The sequence below is a fragment of the Cariama cristata genome, unplaced genomic scaffold, assembly GCF_000690535.1.
Source record: "Cariama cristata isolate BGI_N322 unplaced genomic scaffold, ASM69053v1 scaffold32915, whole genome shotgun sequence".
NCBI classification, from domain to species: domain Eukaryota; kingdom Metazoa; phylum Chordata; class Aves; order Cariamiformes; family Cariamidae; genus Cariama; species Cariama cristata.
Window position 1 is genome coordinate 36904 of NW_009618845.1, and position 22736 is coordinate 59639.

The 22736-nt window shown below is 35.3% G+C and overlaps 1 protein-coding gene across 1 annotated transcript in view; it reads left to right on the forward strand.

Annotated features, from left to right (window-relative positions):
* The window catches only part of LOC104162313 (DNA excision repair protein ERCC-6-like 2), a 57399-nt gene extending 36831 nt beyond the window's left edge, over positions 1–20568 (forward strand). Inside the window, exons 16-19 of the mRNA XM_009701013.1 lie at positions 1094–2273; positions 2969–3123; positions 17530–17717; positions 19593–20568. Of these exons, the coding sequence (XP_009699315.1) occupies positions 1094–2273; positions 2969–3123; positions 17530–17717; positions 19593–20568 (2499 nt within the window). The remainder of the gene's footprint in view (positions 1–1093; positions 2274–2968; positions 3124–17529; positions 17718–19592) is intronic.
* Positions 20569–22736: the final 2168 nt, after the last annotated feature.

Consider the following 22736-nt stretch of genomic DNA (forward strand, 5'->3'; position numbering starts at 1 on the left):
GTGCTGGTCTCTCTTTTTTTTTTTTTTTTTTTTTTTTTTTTTTTTTTTTTTTAATAATAATGTATCTGATGGTCCTAATGGTTTCTTTCTGGAACAAGATTTTTTTTTGTTGTTTGTCTATAAACGTTGGATTTCATGGAAGCATTTTTATGAATGTTTTTGACTGAACACTGTTTAGGTGGTTTAGGAAACAAACACTTAAGTTTACCATATGGCCCCTAAGTGTGAAAACACTGTTAGATCACACTGGTACTGAAAATTAGCCACTGTCTCATGCTTTTTGGAGATTTATGTGGGTAAAAGTCAATATTAATTTAAATCAGTATGCCATCACGTTGGTCATTACCTCACATTGGTAATACATCACTGTATGCCCGTGTTCTCTCATTGGATTTGGTGACAAACAGTAAATTTTTAAGCTCAGTTAAATGCTTCTCGATAAGCAGGGTGATATCAGGATTAATATATTATTTTTAAAACTTCCCTTCATGTACAAAAGTTTAGTATTTACCCTTCTGACATTCATTTACATATTGTTATAATTCTTGTCTCAGTAGCACATGGTTTTGTAGCAGTATTCTTTTGGTTGATTACAGTAGCTCTAATTTTAGAGCAGAATGTTACACACTCACAAGTCTTTTAAACTGTGTTAGCCCCTGTATACGAGGAGGTTGACTGCTACTGTGAGATGATTTATGAATGTCATTACACAGTATGAAGGTTTGAATCATGAAGTCACTTCTCAGACTACCTTTGAAAGAAAAAAAGTTGTAACAAGATTAATATAAACTAGAAAAATATGGGTGTGGATTGTGAAGACGTAGGTTGTTTGAGCACTGTGCAGCGTATGTTGTCTCAAATGTATAATATTTTTGGTTATTTTCATTGCTGTCCTGCCAAAGACTTTGATACAACTTCCCTTTATGATTTATTTTGTATTTGCTTTCTATTTGTGTATTGTAATACTATTTTGTTGGTTTTTTTTTTTGATTAACATAGTGAAAATCCAAAGCAGCGTAAAAAAAATGGAATTAGGTGTGTTTCCTATACTATTTCTGTTTTAAATACCTTTACTGTAAATTTTTTTTTTTAGTATGAACAACAAGACTGTAAAGAAGATGGAGATCCTCGAAGCATTCAGGCACAATTAAAGAGAAAAGAAATGGATTTTTGTGATGACTTTAGTGATGAAGATATGCTGGAAACTTCTGTGAAAAAATGTGACAGAAGGAAGCCTTGCAATGCAAATAATTTAATGGTAACAAAGGGACAGCTTTCCTTAATGCAATGTGGATTCTCTAAGTTGTTGCAGAGAGAAACTACCGAAGAAAGGGATAAAAATTATAACTCTCATTATTCAAGTTCTGATGATCAGACCATAAGAACAAATTTAAGTAGTGAGCACAGTGATTTTCAGAAATGTCAAAGCCATGTATCTGTTTTGGAATATGGGAAAGCTGCTCAGTCACCAGATGGAACTGATAAACAAGGTATGCATAGTACAGAGTGGTTTGTTTTATCAGGCTCTGAGGAGGAAGGGGACAGAGAAAGTGAGGATCAAGGCATTTCAAAGCAAAGTGATACAGTCATGGAAACTGAAGGCACTTCTGAAGAGGACGATGATGTCATCTTTCCTACCCAAGTTCCAGCATGCCAGCAATCAGTGCTTACTAAAAAAGTTGAAATATACCAATCAACATCTGAAAATTGTGGAGAGTTAGCAAAAGAGAAAGATGAGTTTGTATTTAAGGGAGACAGTAGGCAATTTGGATTCCAGAGTACTAAGTCAAGTTTTAGCAAAGTCGTGTCTTTTGAAGACATCAAAAACAGCACAAAAGATTTGAAAGGGGCAAGTGACATAAGTGATGAATCTGATGATATTGAAATTTCCCATAATTCTGAAACGAGAAAGTTAAGAACTTCCAGTTTTCCAAAATGGAAAGAAAGATATTCCTGTAACAGTGGACTAGGTAACATTTCCAAATCTCTGCTACAAGCAAAGAAGTCCAATAGAAAAGAAAAGGAAAGTGATTCTCAGAGTATAGATGAATTGTCATCCTCTGAAGATAACTTACCAGTTGAGAACATTCACGTGAGAAAGCAAAGCTTTAAGTGTAAAAGCCAGAGAAGCAGAGTTCGGTTTGGGTCTAAAATGCTTCATCCTACTTCTGTTGCACAAATGAAGTCTAGCAATTATGCTGTGCATAGAACTGCAAGTAAAACTGAATTTGAACATCAAGAGCAAAAAGCGGAATCAATGGACAGATATTTAGGTAACTAATCTAATTTCTTTGATTTTATTTCAACTAAAGTAGTAATGTGTTTAATTAACTTTGTTGGCAGGTTTTAAGTTCTTCCCTCTATACGTGTTTTTATTAAAGATACTAACAAATTCTCTCCGAAATAATTTAGTAATGTCTTTCTGTATCTCTCTTTTGACCTATTAGCCTTACTTTCCTGTTTACTGGGGTGATGGGCTGCTTTGTAATGTTTTGTTAAACAGTTACTGTCTGTTGAAAGAGCTAAGATTGAAGAAATATTAAGAATTCACAAATCTAATATTTGAACTGTAAAAGTCTTGACAAGACTTAGGTACATGAAAAAAAATTACGTGATCTGGGGGTTTGAAATACTGTGTAGAAGATTTGAATCTGTTAGACTTAACTTTAAACATTAATTTTGCAGCCATTAAATTGTAGATGCTTTGAAGCTTCTTTGTCCATCTGAAAAAAACCACACTGAAATGCAAGCAGTATTAAACTGTCTGGATAAATCTGAATCAGTGTAATGATTGTTGTTAATTTCATAGAGCTGAGAAACTTGGTGCTGAGTGAAATCATAACAGATTTTACAACTTTCATGTAAAACTTTTTTTAAAATTAAAATACCCTTCTTTGGTGCAACTGTGTACCTTCAGAATTTTGGAATAACCAACATCTTTGATTATGTCTTTCTCCTAATATATCAGATGGTGTTCAAGAAGTGGCATATATTCATTCAAATCAGAATGTGGTTGGATCCAGCAAGGCTGAGAATCGCTTGAGCCGTTGGGCAGTGCGAGACGTATTTGAGTTGAAGCAGTTTTCCCAGCTCCCTGCTAATGTAGCAGTCTGTAGTGCCAAGGTAAAGAGAAATGTTTGGGAAATGTTGGTTTTACTCCTTTTTTTTTTTTATCCTCATTTTTCATCTTAAAACGCTCTAGTAAGCTTGTTTTTCTGTTAATGACCACCATGAATGATCAAAGCCACTGAGGATGGGAGGAGGAGGCGGCTCAAATGGAGGTCTAATAAATTACTTTTGTGTTTTGTTTTTTGGGGTGGTTTTTACATTGGCCACCTCTAAAAGAGTTCGAAATCAAGCAGCACAGCACCCTCTGTGAGATTTTTTTTTTTGCTTTTTTTTCTTTCTTTCTTTTTTTTTTTTTTAAGGGGGTGGCCACATGCAGTTGATATAATGAGTTAAATTGTCTGTGCTTAATGTCTGAAATGTAAAACTAGAGTTTACTGGGAGTGCTCATTAGCAACAACAAATACGTTTTATGATTTTTGTTGGTCATGCATGTTGTTTAATGACACTTGGAATATATATAAATCTGGAGTAAATTCAGGTGCAGCTTCCAGATTTTTGTTCTTATTATATAGCAGTTTTAATCTGTACTGGTTACTTGGACACTTCATTGTTTGCCTTCTAATAAACATTTGCAGTTTCCTAGGCTGATTCTTAAAATAAACCATAACCATAGAAGTAGTAATTGGTGAATGTGCAGTTTAATCTTTACAAAGACGTTAGCAATCACTATAGAAATTGTAGACATAAAACTGTGTTCTTCTGGGGTGCTGAATATCCTCAGTGGCTAGGAGAATTTCTTCCAGTGTTGTTGATGTACTGTATTTAGTTAAGCCATTTGCAGGGATGCCAAAGAATTTTTACACTGGGAAGATCAAACCAGGCCAACCAGTAAAAGTGAGGCCTTTTCAATTCATATCACATTTGCATTAGAATGTCCCTTATTAACAGAAAAGTTGGTCAAAAGTACTCAAGAATACTGTAGAGAGGTACTTATTTAATGGCAACAGCTGACAACATTATTAAAACTAAATATAAATGAAAGAAAACTTTGAAGAGAAGTACTTTGAGTAAATCTGTTGATCTACCTATGTTCAAAACTGGTTTGTGGGAGTTCATTTATATTGTTCACGTAACTTACATCTCATTATTTAGAGTTTGTATGACTGCAAGTATTACAAATGAACTTCTCTTTATTAATTTGTCCGTCAGTTTTTCTAAGGTATCTATTTTTCACTCAGAAGCAACAGTAGTATCAGTTCTGTTGGAGATCTAAGTAGGAAGAAAAACATCAATAATTATGGAGAAGGCTGCCTCCTCCTTTGCTTTCTGTTCTTTCTTTTACTAGAGGCACTAATCTAGAAATAATCCCTAGATGGCTGCCTGTTCTTAAATGCTGAACTTTGAATTTCTTGTGCTCTGCTTAAAAGAGCTGCCAGGGCTTCATACACAACTTTGAATTATGATCTACTTAGAATGTTACCGCTATTATTTTAGTTTCTTCATTATTTTTCTTTTAGAAGGTGTTCTGTGAAAAATGTGATCATTGTTGCTGTTCTGGCCATCAGTCTTTGCTGATCATTTTTCACTTATTTGCCATCAGTTTAAGTTAGGACATTCACTGTCAAAGCAACTAATTGTGTTAGCATAAAGAGAATGCTGATTTCAAATTAAGTTTAATATTAAAGTTTTTCAGCAGATTAAAGTAGCATTGTAAGTAAAATTAAAAATACAGCTGAACAGTTTAAATTTCCATCATTATTTTAAGTAAATAAAATTATGGTATTAAATACTGGAATGTTCATTGTAGACTGATAGTTATTGAAAGAAAAAAATTTTTGTCAGCTGAAATTTTTCACTTTCTAACATCATTTGTCTAACAGTATTTCTCAAAAATTGTTGTGTAGCAGTTTGTTCACTCTGGGTATCAGTGATCATATTCTCAATCAGAAGCTTTATTTGATAGTATCATGAAGGCTCCTGAATAATGCTCTGATAATATTTATGCCCCTTTTTAAACACACTTAATCAAATTGTCTTCTTTCTAGGCAGGAGTGATCAAAAAAGGATCTCTTCATTTCATAGATAGGTCTCATTAGGACAAAAGTAAAATATCCTTTGCTCTGTTCAGTTTACTTATGTCAACTCTGTCTTCCTACTTTGCAGTTTTGCTCTATAATCTGTCTATAATAATGCATTTCTGACTTTAAAAAGGTGAAATACATTTTTCAAGAAATGACTAATATCTTTGGGAAAGGGAAGCAGGAGTACTTAAAAACTAACAAAGTATTCCATAGAAGTGGATGAGTTGTAAGTTGGGAAGTACAGCTTTTTGTACAAATCTGGGTTGAAGACTGAAACAGTTTTGCTTCCTGCTTACTAGGAATCTAGAATGACAGGCATAATAAACTGTTATAATAAGCAGTTAAGTAATAAGCAAAATGTAATAAATAATAAGCAAAAGTAATCAATTAAGACAACCTTTTGCAAAAACATTTGTATTCTGTTGATTTGATTTTTTTTTTTTTTTTTGTTACTGACTAGTCATCTAATCATATTTTGGCTTCACAAAATTCCCATGAACTTTTACATCCTAGGTTAAGCTCTTTAGTTTCAGTAACTAATTTATGGAAATTAGGTGAATATGAGTAACAGCAAAAAGCAAGTTGCTGGAAAGCAGTATAAAAAAGTCTTCTTCCTGGTTTTCTACCTGCAGTAGCTAAAAGGAGTATAAATTAGGTTTATTAGTGCTTCTTTTATTGGTGAAGCATGGAGACTAATGTAGTCATTTAAGTTATAGAAACTGCTTAAAACTTGAGCAGTCTGCAAAACCTGTGAGGACTCTTCCTTCAAAGTGAGAGAGTTTGTATGGGAAGAAGATCCTTGAGAGCCAAGGTGGAAGGGACAGGGAGTTTTGTTCCTCAAAAGTTGGCTTTGAAGGTATGTGGAACATCTTGTTTAAGAACATGAGTAATTAACAAATAAATAAGCTTGGATTTAAACTGGTTATAAAAAGTGTAAGATTTGAACTTTGGGATAAGAAAAGTGTTCGTCTCGGTGATAGTTTCTTTCTTTAGTTTGAGTTCAGAAGGTCTGTGTTAGATCTGGACAGTTGGCACTAATGTAATTCACAGTCAAATCTCTCTTAACCTTTTAAACTGTAGATTTCAATCAAGTGTATTTTTTTTTACCCAGTAATAAGTAGTCAGTCTGTCCTTAATGTTAGCTGTGGTAGTATTCATATACCCCAGCTACTGTTTCTCTAAAGTAATAGAACATATTATTTTCACCTGCAATTGTTCTGTACCTTTAAAGGCTTAGAGAAACAAAGTATTGGTTCTTTTTATGAGAAATAGGTCTTGCTAGTATTTCTTCTGTCCTTGCTTGCTTTGTGCTCCAGGTTCCATAACAGTCCTGGTTGGAACAGGACTGCTATAGAACAGACTGCTGCAGAGCCTTTGACTCTTCTTTCTCCCGAGGTGGTAGGGAGCATAGTCATACACTCTATTTTTGTTTCCGTTAAAAGGAATTGTGCAAACTGACTAGTTTAGCTGGAATCTTCACCTTTATAGTACTGCATCCTTGTTTAGTGTGGATTTCCATAAATTCTATATGACTACTGAAAATACAGTTAGGTAACAGCAACCAGAATACGAAGTCTGCTCTCAAGAAATAAAAATAGGGCATCATGAGAACTCTCTTAGAATTTATCAGCTATGAAAGGTGAGATAAATTCTAAAAGTAGTAAAAGTAACAGTATAAAGTATGCATCAATTGTACAAGCAAGAGAATAAGTCGTATTTTGGTTGAGTATCATTAGTCAAATCCTGTCCAGCATCTGAATTAAAGAAAGAGAACTATTTGAAGATAGTTTGTATATGACAATAGTAGAAGCAAACAAATGTGAAAGTTTGGGCTTTTTTTTTATTGCATCATCCTGAAGAAAGGAACATAATTTGTGTTTTGTGGAATATATTCCCTTTATCACAGAAATCCATGGGATTGCAAAAACGTAGAAGATTCTGTAGCTGTTAGGTGAGTTGGAGTAGCATTTTCGATGAAGAAAGATACTGTTGTCCTGTTATAGAGGGGCTTTCATGGTCATCTACAGCAGTGGAGATCTACTTTATTCTGCAACTATAATCAGGGAGGTACTTAAGACTAGCAATTTTTTTTAGATGGACGTGGCATTTATATACTTGATATCCCTTAAATGTAGAATGCTTAGAATTATGGTTAATATAACTTACTGCCAACAGTTCCTGAACTGTGTGTATTATCCTGTGTCTGAAGATTGTCCATATTGTGACCATTGACTACAACTGGCAGTATCAGATCAATGTAGATTTTTGAGAAGAAATTACACAGGAACAGTATGATAATCTTTCCTCAAACAGTTGATGTTTCTGATAGTGCTGCTTATGTGGAAAGCACTGAAGTGTCAATAATTAGACATGTTTAAGAGCCTCAGTGATCAAAACAAAGCCAGGAATTTTTGTTCTTTGCAGAAGCGTGGCAGACAGCTGTTCCTGAAGAAATTTTGGAGATACAGATTGTACTGTATTATTGGTTAATGATATGTCTCAACTTCCTCTGTAGTCCTGAAAATTTATTGTACAGAACCTAATTGTCTCAGAAAGTAGTCAAGTGTCTCTCTTTGCAATCTGAGATCTCTGGCTATTTGTAATATTTCATAGCAAGTCATAAGTGTTAAGGCAGAAATTATACTCAGATCTGTGATGCTATGATATAGGGAGAATCACACCAGGCTTCGGTATTCTAAACATCTGAAGGTAGAAAATACATGTCATTTAACGTAGCGGATACCCACTCTAGTGAAAACTACTGAGAACTATTTTTTGTTGCTTCCTTATGCATATGACCACAAAATACACTTGATACGCTATTCCATGGAAGATTATTTGTAAGAAGAGTTTTCTGGTCTTTTATGTTTCTACATGAGGGAAGTGTGAGGGAAGAAGATCATATTAAAAGTTAATCTACTAGAATAAATAACTTTTTTTTCCCTGCATTATTTTGTTGGTTTTAGCCTGATTTAATGACATTGGGTAGTCTGTGTTCTGCATTTTAGTTTAAATCTGTTTACACGTGTGTGCAAATAGACTTCGTTAAAAATTCATTGTTTTTTCATGAAACAAGTGAAAGGTTATTGTCTCTTATCCCATCACTATCTGTTAAGAAGATAGCTGAAAACCAAAACGAAGAACTATCTTGTGTAACTACAGAAAGAAAAATATTAAAAACAAAAGCTTCTGAAAGAAAACATGTGAAATGAACATTTAGACTGGCTATGAAGGATTTATAAAACCAGACTAATTTTCAGAGCAGACCTACAGTTATTTCAGCCTTTCAGGGGAGGAAAAAAAAATCTTGAGTCATTCATGTGATATTTTGCTGAAAATTATTCTGACATTATTAATTTTTAGGAAAAAATGGAAGTGTTAACAACTCCTCTAATACCTTAATCACCTACTAAGTATTTGTAGACGTTTTGATTTTTTTTTTTGATCCTTTTTTTCTGGTGGGTTCCAGCTTCCAAAGCAACCTGGCTGGTTTTCAGTACAGGAGCTTTTTATTTATCTTGGTTTGTGGGTAGCTTGCACTGTTATTTGTGAAGCTCTTTTTTAGCTACCAGAAGAAATAGAAGCCTCCCAGGAGCAAGATTAAATATCTTCTAATGTTTCTAGTCTATTCTGAATTAAATGACTGCATTCCTTAATTAATTTCCTAATTATTTTCTGTGTTAATTGGCAAAAACAGTCTATGTGAAAAGTTTTACACAAGTACAGAAGTGTGGAATCGTCTCTCTAGTTCCTATAAAGCTGAATTTGTGTAGTATTCCTTCAATAGGAATCTTGTTGGGGGGGTTGGAGCAAGGGAAGACTTTGGAGAAAGCTTGGAGGCTTCAGAAAAAAAAAGACAAAAAATGAGAACAGGACATACTAAATAATTTGAAAAACTGATGCTGTCCCACATTAGAGCTAATTTGCACTTTTTAAAATGTGGAAAAGTATTAATCACAAGAACTTGTACCTGTTGAATATGTGGAGTCTTTTTTTTTTTTTTTTAGTCAACTACATGTTTTCAACTTAAGTTTACTTAAAGTTTTACTGAAAAGAAATGTACAAAGACAGCCATTCAATTGAGGATTAATCACTATGGCAACAGAAATGTGGTGACTGAAAAGGGGGAGGATGTATTCTCCCCTCAGCTTCCTGCCAGCTGTCATATTCAACCTCTGCGGGATGAATTCAGGCCAAAATATAGACTGTGACCAGCTCTAAGAAACTATATCTGTATTTTTATAAATTCATACAAGAATCACACTATAAAAGAAGACTTAATCCGCTGAATTGGATGACAGACATTTGGCACTCTTGCCAGTGTTTGACAGAGAAATAACGGGATGCTTTGTAGTAAAACCTGGATTAATGGTAAACCCCTCTTTATGTTATTGCAATGTGGTGTAAATGAGAGAACTAAGCATGCTGTCAGCCTAGGAAAAAACGTGCCCTTTGTATCTCCAATGCAGATTTAAGTGCTGTTGAGAATACTGTAAATACAAAAGTTGTGTCATTAAGAACTCCTCTTTATCTTATTTGTATAACATTGACATTTTGTAGATTATTTAAACAAAGACTTTCTATCAGTTATAGTAACTGTGATGGCAGTGTGTTTGCACAGCTTTTAGATTCAACAAGTTTAGATAGCTGTTTAAAAAGAGTAGGCTTTTGGGAGATAACATTCCATTATCCTTGCTCTTCTAGGATGGGGAATGTTATTCATCTTTAAAATATTGTTTCCCGAATGATTGGCCTTTAATGCTGCTTTATAGAGTTCAGTTTCAGTTAACAATGGAATTAACAATTTCAGTATGGCTTTTGGTTTGTTTTTGTTTTTAATGCAATGAGTTCATATGTGACATTCTGTGAAGCATGTAGTTGTATTTTCATTGTGGTGTACGTGCATGGCTTTTAGTTTTGCTACTGTTTGATGGAGGGGTGAGGGGATGAAAGAAGATAGGTACAAGTCCACAGACTTCTGCTGGAATAAGCAATTACCTTAGCTTTGCATTCTGAGACAGACCAATTATCTCCTCTCATTCTCAACAATAATAACTATGTTGATTTATGATCAGGTCTTTGGTGCAAGAAAGTGATATGGCTTATAGGAATTCTTTTTGTTAAAGAGTCAACAAATTAAATAAAACTGCACCCAATGAGAAATTCTTGCTCTGTTACCTGATTGGAGAAGAAACAGACTCAGTACTAAATGTGAGATAGAGAGAACACAATCTATACTCAGTTGACGTAGTTCTAGATATGACAACGAGGGGAAAATAACTACATATTAGTCTGATAAAATTTCTTTGCTTTTGTCAGCAGGTATAGCTAAATACTGGACTTTTTATCTTGGCAGACTATTTTGGAGGAATAATTTGGACCCAGGATAAGTCTTAACAGTTTCGTAGCTTGAAGAATATTGCAGCTGTTGGTCTACTGTGATACTATCAAATATTAGATACATTTGCAGTCACAGCTAACATCCTGAGTTGCTTTGTTTAGTTCAGAAAGTTTGAGTATAAATGTGATTGTCCTAGAGTATTCTCAAATTTTAAGATAGGTTAACTTCATTTTCTAAGACAATTGAGGTGCTGACCATTAGCTGTGCAATTACCACTATTTCTCATTCTACAATCCTGTTTTGTTAGGACAGTAGAAAAATTCAGTCTGAGTGAGACTGCTTTTCAATGAAGAAAGTTAAATTCAGAGGGAAAATTAATGTCCACATCAGAAAGCGTTCTAAAATATAATAAGATTAAGGCTTATTTCAAACTGTGCAGTGTGTAACTCGCCATAACCCTCTGAAGTACATAGTTTGTTCAGTAGTGTGTCCTCTGTAAGCCAAAAAGCAATTCTGGTTTATCTAAGAATCAGATGAAAGTAGAGACAGCCTCATTATTTGGTAACTTTTTTATTATCTTGACCGTGTGGACCTCATTTTTAGAGAAACTACATGAAGTTTTATGTGGTCACTATTATACTTTGTCTTCCTTGACATGCAGAATAATTTAGGAAGAAATTCTTTTTTGATATGTGTACGTGTGGAAGAGAGAAGAAAAAAGGACCAAGAACGAACAGTTGGGTAACATTTCAGGGTATTTATATATGTCCTGCCAAGTAAAGAAAACATAGGTAAAATAAAAACAATATCTAGGAATAACATATGTTCAAGAAAAGCATATAGAAAGGTCATAGTAATTCATACATGCTATGGGAAAAGTTCTCAGGGAAAAAAAAAACAAAGGAAACTGTAAAGGGGGAAAAAAGATTAGCTGAAATAATTTAGAATTGTAATTTGAGTAGATAAATTCACTGGAATGCAGTATCACCTGATCAAAATAATAACAATCATCCAAAACCCATTGCGACTCACAATATATTTGGAAAGTCATGTGTTTTCTCAGGTTTTGAGGGGAGTGGGAAAATATAAAGTAGAATATGGCGTAAGGGTTTGTTATTTGCTTGTAAACTGTGTTTTAAGAGGACAGTCATACTGAATTCACTGTTTCATGTTTTTGTGTAGTTTAGGTGATGGCAAGACAGCTAGAGGTTTGAGAAGGCCTTTCTTGTTTGTTTTAGAAATGAAAATAAACAATGAAACTGTGCAATGGAAAGTATCCCAGATATCTGACAGTAGCGGTTTCATGCATACCTGAAGAGAAAAGCCTGTTAACACTGTTTCAGCTGTGAGCTGGGAAGTCAGAGAGGGCTATTGCTGACTGGAAGTCAGTATCTGGCAACATAGTTAGCATAGTGATACTTTGGGTATCAGGCAATAAAAGAGAGGAAGGTACTCAGACGCAGTACAGCTATGTCTGAGGATTATATCGCCAACTTCAGATTCAGGCTTGTGAGGGAAGTTCATTATCCTCGAAGTCTGTTCACTGGAGGAATTGCCACAAATGTGACAGTTTAAAAAACAAGAATCCCTGAATCTCTGTTTCTCTTTTTTTTTTTTTTTTTTTTTTCTCCTCTACTCATCTTACTCCGAGCCTCTGCTCACTTACTCTCCCATACGTTTTCATCTTGCTGTACTTACAAAGATGAATGTGTTCTCTTTTGCTTTGCTTGAAGGGGCTAAAGAGAAGAAGAGGGAAGTCACAGGCTTAAGGTAGCCAGTCATCTCAGTCATGTCTGAGGATGCTTATACATGAATTATCATTCATCACTCCAGAGTGTAGAGCCACGTCTTTATGCCTGTTGTAGAAAGAACAGATAGTGAAGTTTTGTCCTGTCAAAGACAAAAATTGGTTTTGGTAGGTATATACTATTTTTAAAACTTCTGTACCTATGCAGCAGGAGACATGGTCACATGGAGCTAACAGATCCCAGAGTTGTTACAGATTCAAGATGGAGGCTCTAAGCAGAGGTGATTGCTGCATTGTGGCACTTAAATTTTTGATGCTCAGCTGTGTGTCTTCATTCTTCTTGAAGAGCATTACCCTTAAATTTGAACAGGTGTGGGACTCTAAATGTGCAGATGCTACCATTTTTGCTGGACTCTTGATTACAGCCTGTGTGTAATACCTAACTTAAACAAATGGAAACTCATTATTGATATCCAAAACTTGATATATACTTTTAAGAATAAGATACATAAATAACTAAAAAAGGAATGGAGGAAGAGATCTTCTGTGGTAGGAAGATATAGTGTGTTTATGTTAAAAGCCCATAGACTAAATGGAACATGAAAGGTGGAAATAAATATTTTCTTTGAAGTATTTTTTCATGTGTGGTAAGAGTCCCTGGGTTTTCTGAATACTTTAGAAACTATTTTCTGCACAACTACACAACAATCCGTCTTTCCCATTGTAATATGTGGAAAGCCTCTTCAGAGTAAGTACAGTAAATGAAGAGGGGATAGGATGAGAAAACCAGTGTAAAACAGGAAGGAGTGGCTGCACTTCTACATGTTATTTGCCCTAGTTTGCAATAGCACTTCACAATTTCATTTTACTGTACTTTCATTAACTTTGTTTCTTTCCATTTAAAAGGATATTTTCTGTAGTGTAACCTTTTCTGATGTAATTTTTTTGAATCCAAAAAATGTTGCCCTCTACTAAATAACTGGCATCTGTGGCCTTCATCTTATATGTATGCTTTTGAAAATAAGTTGTTTATTTCTTTTGGACTTTTTGTGAAGATTTTCTTGACAAAGTGGAAATTCAGAAAGTTGGATAAAGTAGTAAAAATGTTACATTCAGTAATTCAATCAATTTTTTATCTTTGATGTCAAAGAAATTATTTTACTGTACCTTTTTCCCCTGCCTAGGTACTGGTTTGAGAAAGGAGAAAATGAAGAATACAGAAGCATATAATGGTGTTACAGATCATTCAGTACAGGCACACTTATCAGACAACCAATAAGTATATAGTCAAGTTTCACTTCAACTTTTCCACTTAGAGCAGTGGAACTTTCACAGTATGCACTGCAAATGCATATTGTCTTTAATGTAGTTAAACATTTAGTAAAGACTAACTGCTTTCATGATTGCTGTCAATCTTTTTTGTAAAAATTCTTTTGAAATGTATATATCAGATACTGTATGCTATACCAAGTATTTCTTTAGCTTTGTGTCATAGCTATTTCAGAAGGCTAATCAGAAGATGTGCTATGCAGTGTATGAAGAATATGTTTTAACACACAGTATATGTGTGATGGTATAATGTTTGGCAAGAATGCTTTTGGATTTCGATACTGTGATTTTGGTTGTAGTTTAGAATAACTTGCCCAAAATCATGTATTTGAAACTTCTAAGCGTATTTTCATTTTAGTGTGAGAGAAGAACATGCTATTACTTATGTAGGTACTGGATGGAATCTTAGTTCCAGGAGAAAGAATTTGTGTTGCTATTTGTGCCATTTGTCTATTTTTCTTCTCCCTGTGTTAAATTGGTTAACGTTTTTCAGTAGTTATGTGGCTGAACCGTAAAGCAAATCCAGACTTGCTGTTTGGCAAAACAGTTGGATTTTTTTTGACAAAAAAAACCTGGCTTGTTCTTCCTAATTCTCCTTTCTGTCTGTCTGTCTGTCTTGCGGTTATGGAGTACTCACTATTGTCTTTCCAGTTTTCCAACAATGATTCGAAAATGCTGTAGCCAGATCTTAGATCATTAAAATGTTCTTTCAAGAGGTTCAGCAACACTTGTACTTACCTAGGTATATTAATTAATATACAGTACTGTAAGTTAATGTACACTTTGAAATGCACAGAATACTTCTTGTGTTGAAGGATTTTTGTTTCCTTTATTGTTCCGTTCTTTTGGTCATAATATTTATTAATTCATAAAGGATCTGACTTTCAATGATATAAATAGATTAAAAATACTAGTAGCAGTAGTGTAAGAAGAAGAGTTAGGGGTTCCTGCTTAATCAAATTGTGTTAATTTCAGTCTTGCTTTCTGAGATTCTTACGCATATGATGTACATGATAATTCAGGTGAACAAGAACAGTGCTGTAAAGTCAACATGGGATTTCATGTAGGAGCAAATAATGGGGACACACCACAATAGTTAAGTAGAGAAAGTGCTTGAGGAGCAGAAAATATGAAGTTGTTGAAAGGAAATTTTCATCAAGAAATAGATTTCAATTGGTGAGTTAGAAGGCGAATGTTGAAAGAGAATCGGAAAGAAATCAACCATGAGAGGGAAGAATGTTGACAGTGCTGGAATGCTGACCGAGTTTTTAATTTTTTTAACGATAATGCTAGTAAAAAGATACTGGGAATATTTTCATCTATGTGTGTAAAGCTTACCTCTACTTAGAGCCTCATCTGTGTGTCACTGAAAGTAACAAACTTCAGATTTGACCTTCAGCGAACATGAAGACATCTTAAGAAAAACTGAAATAAGTTTTCTTGTTTTACTGACGAAATGCTTATAATTTTTTTTAAAAGAATTTGGATTTGGGTGTTGTGGGCTGGATTTAAGTTAGCAAACTTTCTAAAATGTTCACAAGTTCAACAGAGCCAGTTGTTGTGTTTCAGCCTAATTGGGTTCCATTTAACCAGTTGGCTTTGCTCCAGAGAGCTGAGTTTATCAGGAGTAACACATAGTGGCCATGGGCTTTCACTGGTATTAGCTCCTGCAGCTCTTGAGGTAACTTGTTTATAGTAACTTTTTCTACCTTAAGGAAAAAACTTTGAGCAGCTAATTTAGGTAGAAGAAGAGGAGCTCTTTGTGTGTATATGGTGGTATTTTGCTGCTGTTCTTTTGGGTGTGGCAGTGTGGGTCAAAGTACTTAAAATTTTTTACTTCCAGAATTAAATACACCATTTGTGAATTTATTTGCGATTAGCAGTACTTTTTACGTTAATTCTGGTTCTCTGCAAAGACAAGCAGTTTTATGACTTTCAGTGTGTTTACAATATTTGGCTTTTTTCCAAAGGAGATATTTAATCTTTTGTCTTTGAACAGATCTGTAAACCAAAGTATTGCTGCGTCATACACTTCGGCCTTGATTAGTAAGAGGTAGATGGATGCACATCTATGAGGTTTTAAAGTACTTTTAAGGCAGGCATTGACAAGGTTAGGCGTGTATTCTATGCAAGTTATACTTGCTTGAATTAAATGATACAATCCTGATTTCCTGACAGAGTGACAAATACACTAGGTCTTATCATAGTGAGATCAGAATACTATGAATATTTTTCATGCAAAAATTCCATCAAAATAAATGTAGTTTAAAACCAGCATTGCTTTCTTCTTTTAAAATACATTTTTTTCAAGTAAGGTTCTGTATTATCCATGCATAGATTAAAAAAAAAAATTGTAGACATCTTAAATGTATACAGAACTGTAGAATATTTATGCTGCAGATAACATCTGCTAATTCAATCATAATTTTGTTCCTGTAATCATAACATTATTGGGAGAATACAGTTTTTATCTTAATTGGGGCCTTGGTTTCAGTTTTGTGTAGTATAATTTTTAATAGTGCAGTGAAATTTTAATCTTTGGAGTTGTGCACTTAGCTTGAAGAGTGAAAACTTATGCATGTAGGTCCCTTAATATTAACATCTCTCTGTCTGCTAGTTTGAGGTTACTTGCCAAAGTAATGGATTGAGAACAGATGTGAGATCCTAAAGCTCAAAAACATGGTGAACAGCCCATGGAAATAAAGGAAGTGAACATGGATCAAATAGAAACACATTGGGAAGAAACATTGTAGAACCAAACCCAAATTTTGAACTGCAGATGACAAGGTGTGAACAGAGTTTGTGTTTTCATCTATAAAGTAGTGTTAGTAGGGGGACTGAGGACATCACTCAGCAGTTATTCTTTCCCCTGATCTCATTTGAAAAGGAAAAAAAAAAAAGGTAATGTTGCGTTTTGGTTTTGTTTTTTTTTTTTTTCTTTTCTCCTCGCTCTTCAAACACGTTCTTTAATTTTCATAGTTCCCTTGGCTTTGGTTTTGGCAAAGGGGAAATTTTGACAAAAATTGGTGAGAATTTCTGAAAAATAGCTAAGGTGTAAATAGGATTATATTTTTGTGCAAGACACTGACTGTCAATACATGATGAGTTAATCTATAGCACAATCTTTGTGAATTTGATTAAAACATCAGCTTTTTATGACTATTACATTTAAAATTGGCATTCTCCATTTAAGGAGCATCATGTGATTGTTAGTGTTTTAATCTTATCAGTATCACAGTGAAACTGTAATGTGCAATTTTTTTTTTTCTGTTCCTTTAGAAGTGAGTATAGTGGTACTTTTCAAAGAGATATCTTTACATTTCTGAATAATTGTGTGTGTGTTAGACTGTGATACTGACAGAGGTGTTTTTACCTTAACTTTGGTGACTTTGAAGTGTTGGGATTATTTATAGCTTTTCTTTGAGTGTTAAATTGCTAAACTAAGAGTTCTGAATACATACTGTGCAAAAATTTTGTAACATACATTAACAAGCAAGGAGCCCTGAATCCAATTAATTCATTAGTCTTGATACGTAAGAGCTTTCTGGATTAATTTATCTATTAAGACTATAAGATATTGACACAGGCATTTTCTAATTTATAGTAATATTTGTAGGTTGTAACTGAGATTTTGGTCCTGTGGCACAGGATTAAGTATTTGTATAGCCTCTGGTTTTGTATTAGAGAACTTACAGAGCTCTTTCTTTTAGCCTCATAATTGACCTGTTTGGAAAAATGTCCTGCCTTAAAGAGAACAAAGATTTGCCTTCAGTGTCTGAGGCAAAGTGACTGAGTGAGCAAAGTGAATGACTTGAGTAGGGAGTCTATAGTGCAGCTCTGAATTCCAGTCTTAGCATTGAAACCATTGAGTGCTGGCTAAGAGTGACAGAATTGGGTGCAACAGAGCTCATCGTTATGTCAGACACAGCTATTTTGTCAATTTCTATGTTTCATTGTACTAGAAAAATGAAGAAAACGCAGAAGACAACACATCAGAGAAGAACATTATTAAGGGAGGACAAGAAATGTTGGCAAACAGTAATCAACATCACCTATATGTTATGCATCCTGTGACCCAGAAAAACAAAAAAGTACACAGAGTAGGTTCAACCACCTTCTTGGTTGGAAAGACACCCAAAGGAATCCGCAGGTGAGACCGTTTTGGTGAGATGGCAGTAAAATTCTAAGGTTGAAATGAACATCCCTCTGGGCAGTTGCTTTTGTCTTTGTTTCAGCTGTGCTTGGGGAATACTGATTATTTTCTATGAGAAGAGCAGAACTAATGGGAAACTTCCACTCACACTATACAAAGAGTACCATAATTGATTAATAAAGTTAATTGAGCTCTCAAATAAATCACTTTAACGTGTTGATTCAGTCTGTAATATATTACATAGCTGTGCAGATGACCATGATTGTTCATGGTATATGCGTCACGCAGTACTACAAACCAATGTTTAAACTGTATAGAAAAAAGAAATTTTATAGTGTGAGCTTCTGACTACTGGTTTTGCCCAGATCTAGTCGCTTTCACTGAAAGACTATTAAAAAAAAAATTGGACTTTGTGTTTATTTTTTTAACATGGGGCTCAGTATTTTTAAATATTTCTTGTAATGTTTTGTCTCCACCCTCATTTTTGGAAGGATGATAATTTTTCTATTTCTTTGTTTTCCCTTTTTCCCCATACAATTGCTATTATTAATACAAATACTTAAATTTCATTGGTATATAGATAAAAGTTCAATAGTAATAGCCAGATGGTATGTGAAGATAGAAAGCAGAAAGCTGTAGCTAAGTAGGCAAACCTATAGAACTGAGATTTGATGTGTATTTTTAATTTGGCCTTGAGACAATTAAGTTACTGTATGAGAGTTGGTATCTAGGTAATACATGTAAGTGTTCAGAACCTGTCATAACAGCCAGCTGGCCTCAGCTATCCCAACTGTTGTTGTTGAAGTGCCAGACATGCTTACTATTATAGATACTGAAAATTCTAAGTATTTAAGAGGCAAGTAGAGGAGAATCCTTCCTGATCAAAATCATAATCATAGTTATCAATAATTTGTTGATGTAAAATTTTCAAAGGCAATGAAGTGACTAAGGATGTTATTCCAAGGTCCTAAAGCCATATCTAGCAAAAAGCTTAAGCTCATTCACTCTTAAACGTTAAGGAAGTCATCTACTAGCACCTGGCTTGCAGTTAAACTTTGTAGTACATCTGGATATGCTGTGCAATGAATGAGGATGATTAGGTCCCTCAGTTTGTGTTGGAGTTGTAAGGCAGAATGGGAAGCTGTCTGCAGTGACCGTACACAAAGGGTACAGTTGGAGCTAGCCAGTCCAGCAGTATTTGAGGCCAAACAGGGTTAAATCTCACTGCCTGTTGGGGCCCTCATACAGGAAAGGCAACACGTTTCATATCCTTTCTCTGACCAGGGAGCATAAACCCACCTCTCTAGCCTTCCAGTTAGGTTACCTGACTCCAGACTGTGGCTAACTCAATTAGGCTGATCTCCTTTAGTTAGAGCCTGGCCTCTTAGCAGAAACAAATATTCCATAGCTCAGTGGATAGGATGGGAGGAGACAATCCCTGTCTCCTGTGGATGTGTTTATCCAGCTCTTGTTTAGCAAATCTCTTAAAAGGAATTTGAGCAACTATTTCCCCACCCCAAAAAAAGCCATCTGTCCATCTGCATCCTTTTGGTAGCTAAATACCTTCTGAAATCTGGTCCTACAGTACGGTATCCTACCTGCACTGAAAGTAAGTCTTTGCATCATAAACTGAGGAAACCACACTGGAATTTGGGATTTAGAAGTCACTTCAGTTCTTCTAAGGTCATTATTCTTTCTTCTCTTTGCTAATAAAATCAGACAATGCTCCTAATATGGTAGTTACTTGTAGTGATTACTTTCTGGGATATGTGAAGTAGGTGAATTGAATGAATTGATGAATTGCTTGAAAGGTGCTTTTGTTTCCAGTTAAAGGTGTCAAAATAATGCATTTTTCCTTCTTGACAATTACAGGAGACAATTTGAGGAAATGGTGTCCCACTTTAATATGGGATCTGTGGAAGAACTTGCGGAACATATTGCAAAAGCTACATCAGAAACAAGGCAGAAGATGTTGAAGGAATTCTACATTTCCAAGCATCCAGAGATGGAGTCTTTCTTCCCAGTTGAAATACCAGCACAAGGTTCACATGACTGTGAGGAAAGAGAATTGGGTACAACACACTCTAAAAAGAGAAAATCCGTTGTTAATTTTGGAAGATCTAAGTCTAGATCTTCATCAGCTAAAGGGCTACATCTGAGTGGAACTACAGAAACACAGAGCCAGCAGAGCCGTAAAGTAGAAGTAGAGCAGCTTCACAATGACTCCTACTTGCAAGATGTGTGTGTTGGTGCAAAATATAAACAATCACTCACTGTTGCTACTCAACACGTAGAAAGGAGAAACAGTCAGGCATTCAAGGATTTTATGGCATCTGGCTCATTAAGCAGTAAATCAGAAATAATTGAGGTGCTGCCTGTAAAAATTTGTGGAGGACAGCAGGACTCAGAAGCAACACAGCTGCCAAGAAAAAGATCCCTGTCTCAGTCCGAAAACGGGGAGAGAAAAGCTCAGACTTCTAGGAAAAAGTCTTTTGTGGACTTACTTGGGGATACCTCTATTCTCAATGACCTCTTCAGAAATGATGGAAATGGGCCTATGGAATCACTAAGGAGATTTCCTTCAGGGCAAGTAGAAAAATCAAAGGAGAGACCAAAAGATTTCTGGGACATGCTAAATGAGCAGAATGAGGAGAGCCTCAGAAAGCTCACAGACGTAGCAGTCATAGAGAAGCTATGTGAAAGAGCACCTCATCCCCCAGTGACAGAAGAGAGAGAAGTGTGTGAAAGTTCTCTTTGGAAAAAAAATGAACATTTTCTGTGGAAAAAATACAGTCAAGATGATTCGGATGAATCATCCACTGCTACATCTTGCAATATAGTAAAATGAAAGTTTTCCATGTGAGTTGCACTGTAATTATTTTAGTTGAACATTAAAATATCCACAACTTCAGCAGTATGCAGCAACCTCCATGAAGTTAAAGATACCTCCATGAAGTTAAAGGCAAAGCGGTGAATTCATATTCATGATGATACTGATTTAAATTTTATGTATATGACTGTATATATAATTACATATTTAATGTGTAGTACATACAGAATCACAGAATCATTATGGTTGGAAGAGACCTCAAAGATCGTCAAGTCCAACCATGTACCCTACGCCACCATGCCCACTAAACCATGTCTTGGAGTGCCACATCTAAATGTTTTTTGAACACCTCCAGGGATGGTGGGTCCACCACCTCCCTGGGGAGCCCATTCCAATGCTTAATGACTCTTACAGTGGAGAAGTTCTTCCTAAGATCCAACCTGAACCTCCTCTGGCGCAACTTGGGACAGTTTCCTCTTGTCCTATCGCTAGTTACTTGGGAGAAGAGACCAACCCCCACGTTGCTACAACCTCCTTTCAGGTAGTTGTAGAGGGCGATAAGGTCCTTGCTCAGCCTCTTCTTCTCCAGACTAAACCACCCCAGCTCCCTCAGCCGCTCCTTGTAAGACTTGTTCTCCAGGAACTATATGTGCATAGTAGTGCATATGTACTATGTATTGTGTAAGCTATGATACATTAATTTTAATTTAAAACTTTTTAAAAATGTTCTGAGTGCACTTTGCTGTCTTGAATTCTGACTGTATTTCTAGACTCAGTAGCAGTACTAAGTAATTTTTCCTCTTTACTTGCATTTGGACACCCTCGGTCATCTTGACAGAATCTAATGATATTAACAGAATTTGACAACGATACTCCACATATTTTTCTGAGCTGCTAGAGACTCAGGGACTTCATGAGACAGGGATGATGTCTTTGCGTCTAATAGCCTATGATGGATTCCCCCTACCTGCTGTGACTTTGCTCAGTCTCTTTTTGAAGCTGTGGGGCTTGTAATTATTTTCAGTGTTCTACAACAGTGACTTTCGCAGCTTGGTTGATGTGAAGAATCACCTTGTTTTGTTTGTTCACACTTTTTCAGTGCAAGACCCACAGCACATTAAATAATGCTAGGTGTCAAAGTCCATTTCCTATTTTTTTATATTATGGACTTGTGTCATGTCTTTGTGAGATGGTTTGGTCTGGACAATATGTTGGTGTTACTTTTCTATGCAAAGAAAGATGAGAGGGAATGGTCTTTTAAAATAAAACAATAAAATACACTGTTTCCTAATGAATTTCAGGAAGGATCTTAATGCCATTCAGTAATTCAGACTCACTGTTGTTTCCATTTATTTCATACATTTGAGTATTTGATAAGAAAAAAATATAAATACCATTTATACTGGGAAAACTATTGTTTCTTTCTCAGCTTAAGAAATGAAACAAGTTTCACTTTGTGAGCATTCTGAAAAAAACGTAAACGTTGTATTGCAAGTGCACTTACAAAATACCATGCAATTGCCTGTGTAGATTGCTGGTTTTAGTTACTTAAAACATGAATGTCTAGTATGAACAATTCTGTGGGCATTTGCATGACCACATTTTTTTAAACTGAGGCGTGCATACTCTTAAAATCACAGTGAGGTAACTTTTTGAGGAAATTAACTGTAATCTTCTGTTGAATTAGTCTGCTATTGACACTGATTACTGTTAAGTGTATTGCAGCTTGCATTCAGTTTCTCCTGATAGTCAAAAATGTTTGTTGGTAATACTATGCTCACATAGTTGTGATCTTGCTGTGCTACATCAGCTTGCTCCAGTATGATACTTTAATCGTTTCTACAGCATGAACAACCTACGAGTGTCTTGAGGACATTTCACCAAGGATTTTGCTCACTACATCTGAAGTACACAAAGTAGACTAGACAGAGCAGTTAGTTGCCTGAGGGAATGTCAAGAACCGTAAGATCACTGAATCATGGAGTGGTTTGAGTTGGAAGAGACCTTTAAAGATCATCTAGTCTAACCCCCCTGTCATGGGCAGGGACATCTTTCACTAGATCAGGTTGCTCAAAGCCCCGTCCAATCTGATCTTGAACCCTTCCAGGGATGGGGTGTCCACACCTCTGCGCAACCTGTTCCAGTGTCTCACCACCCTCATCATTTTTAAAAAAAAAAAAAAAAAA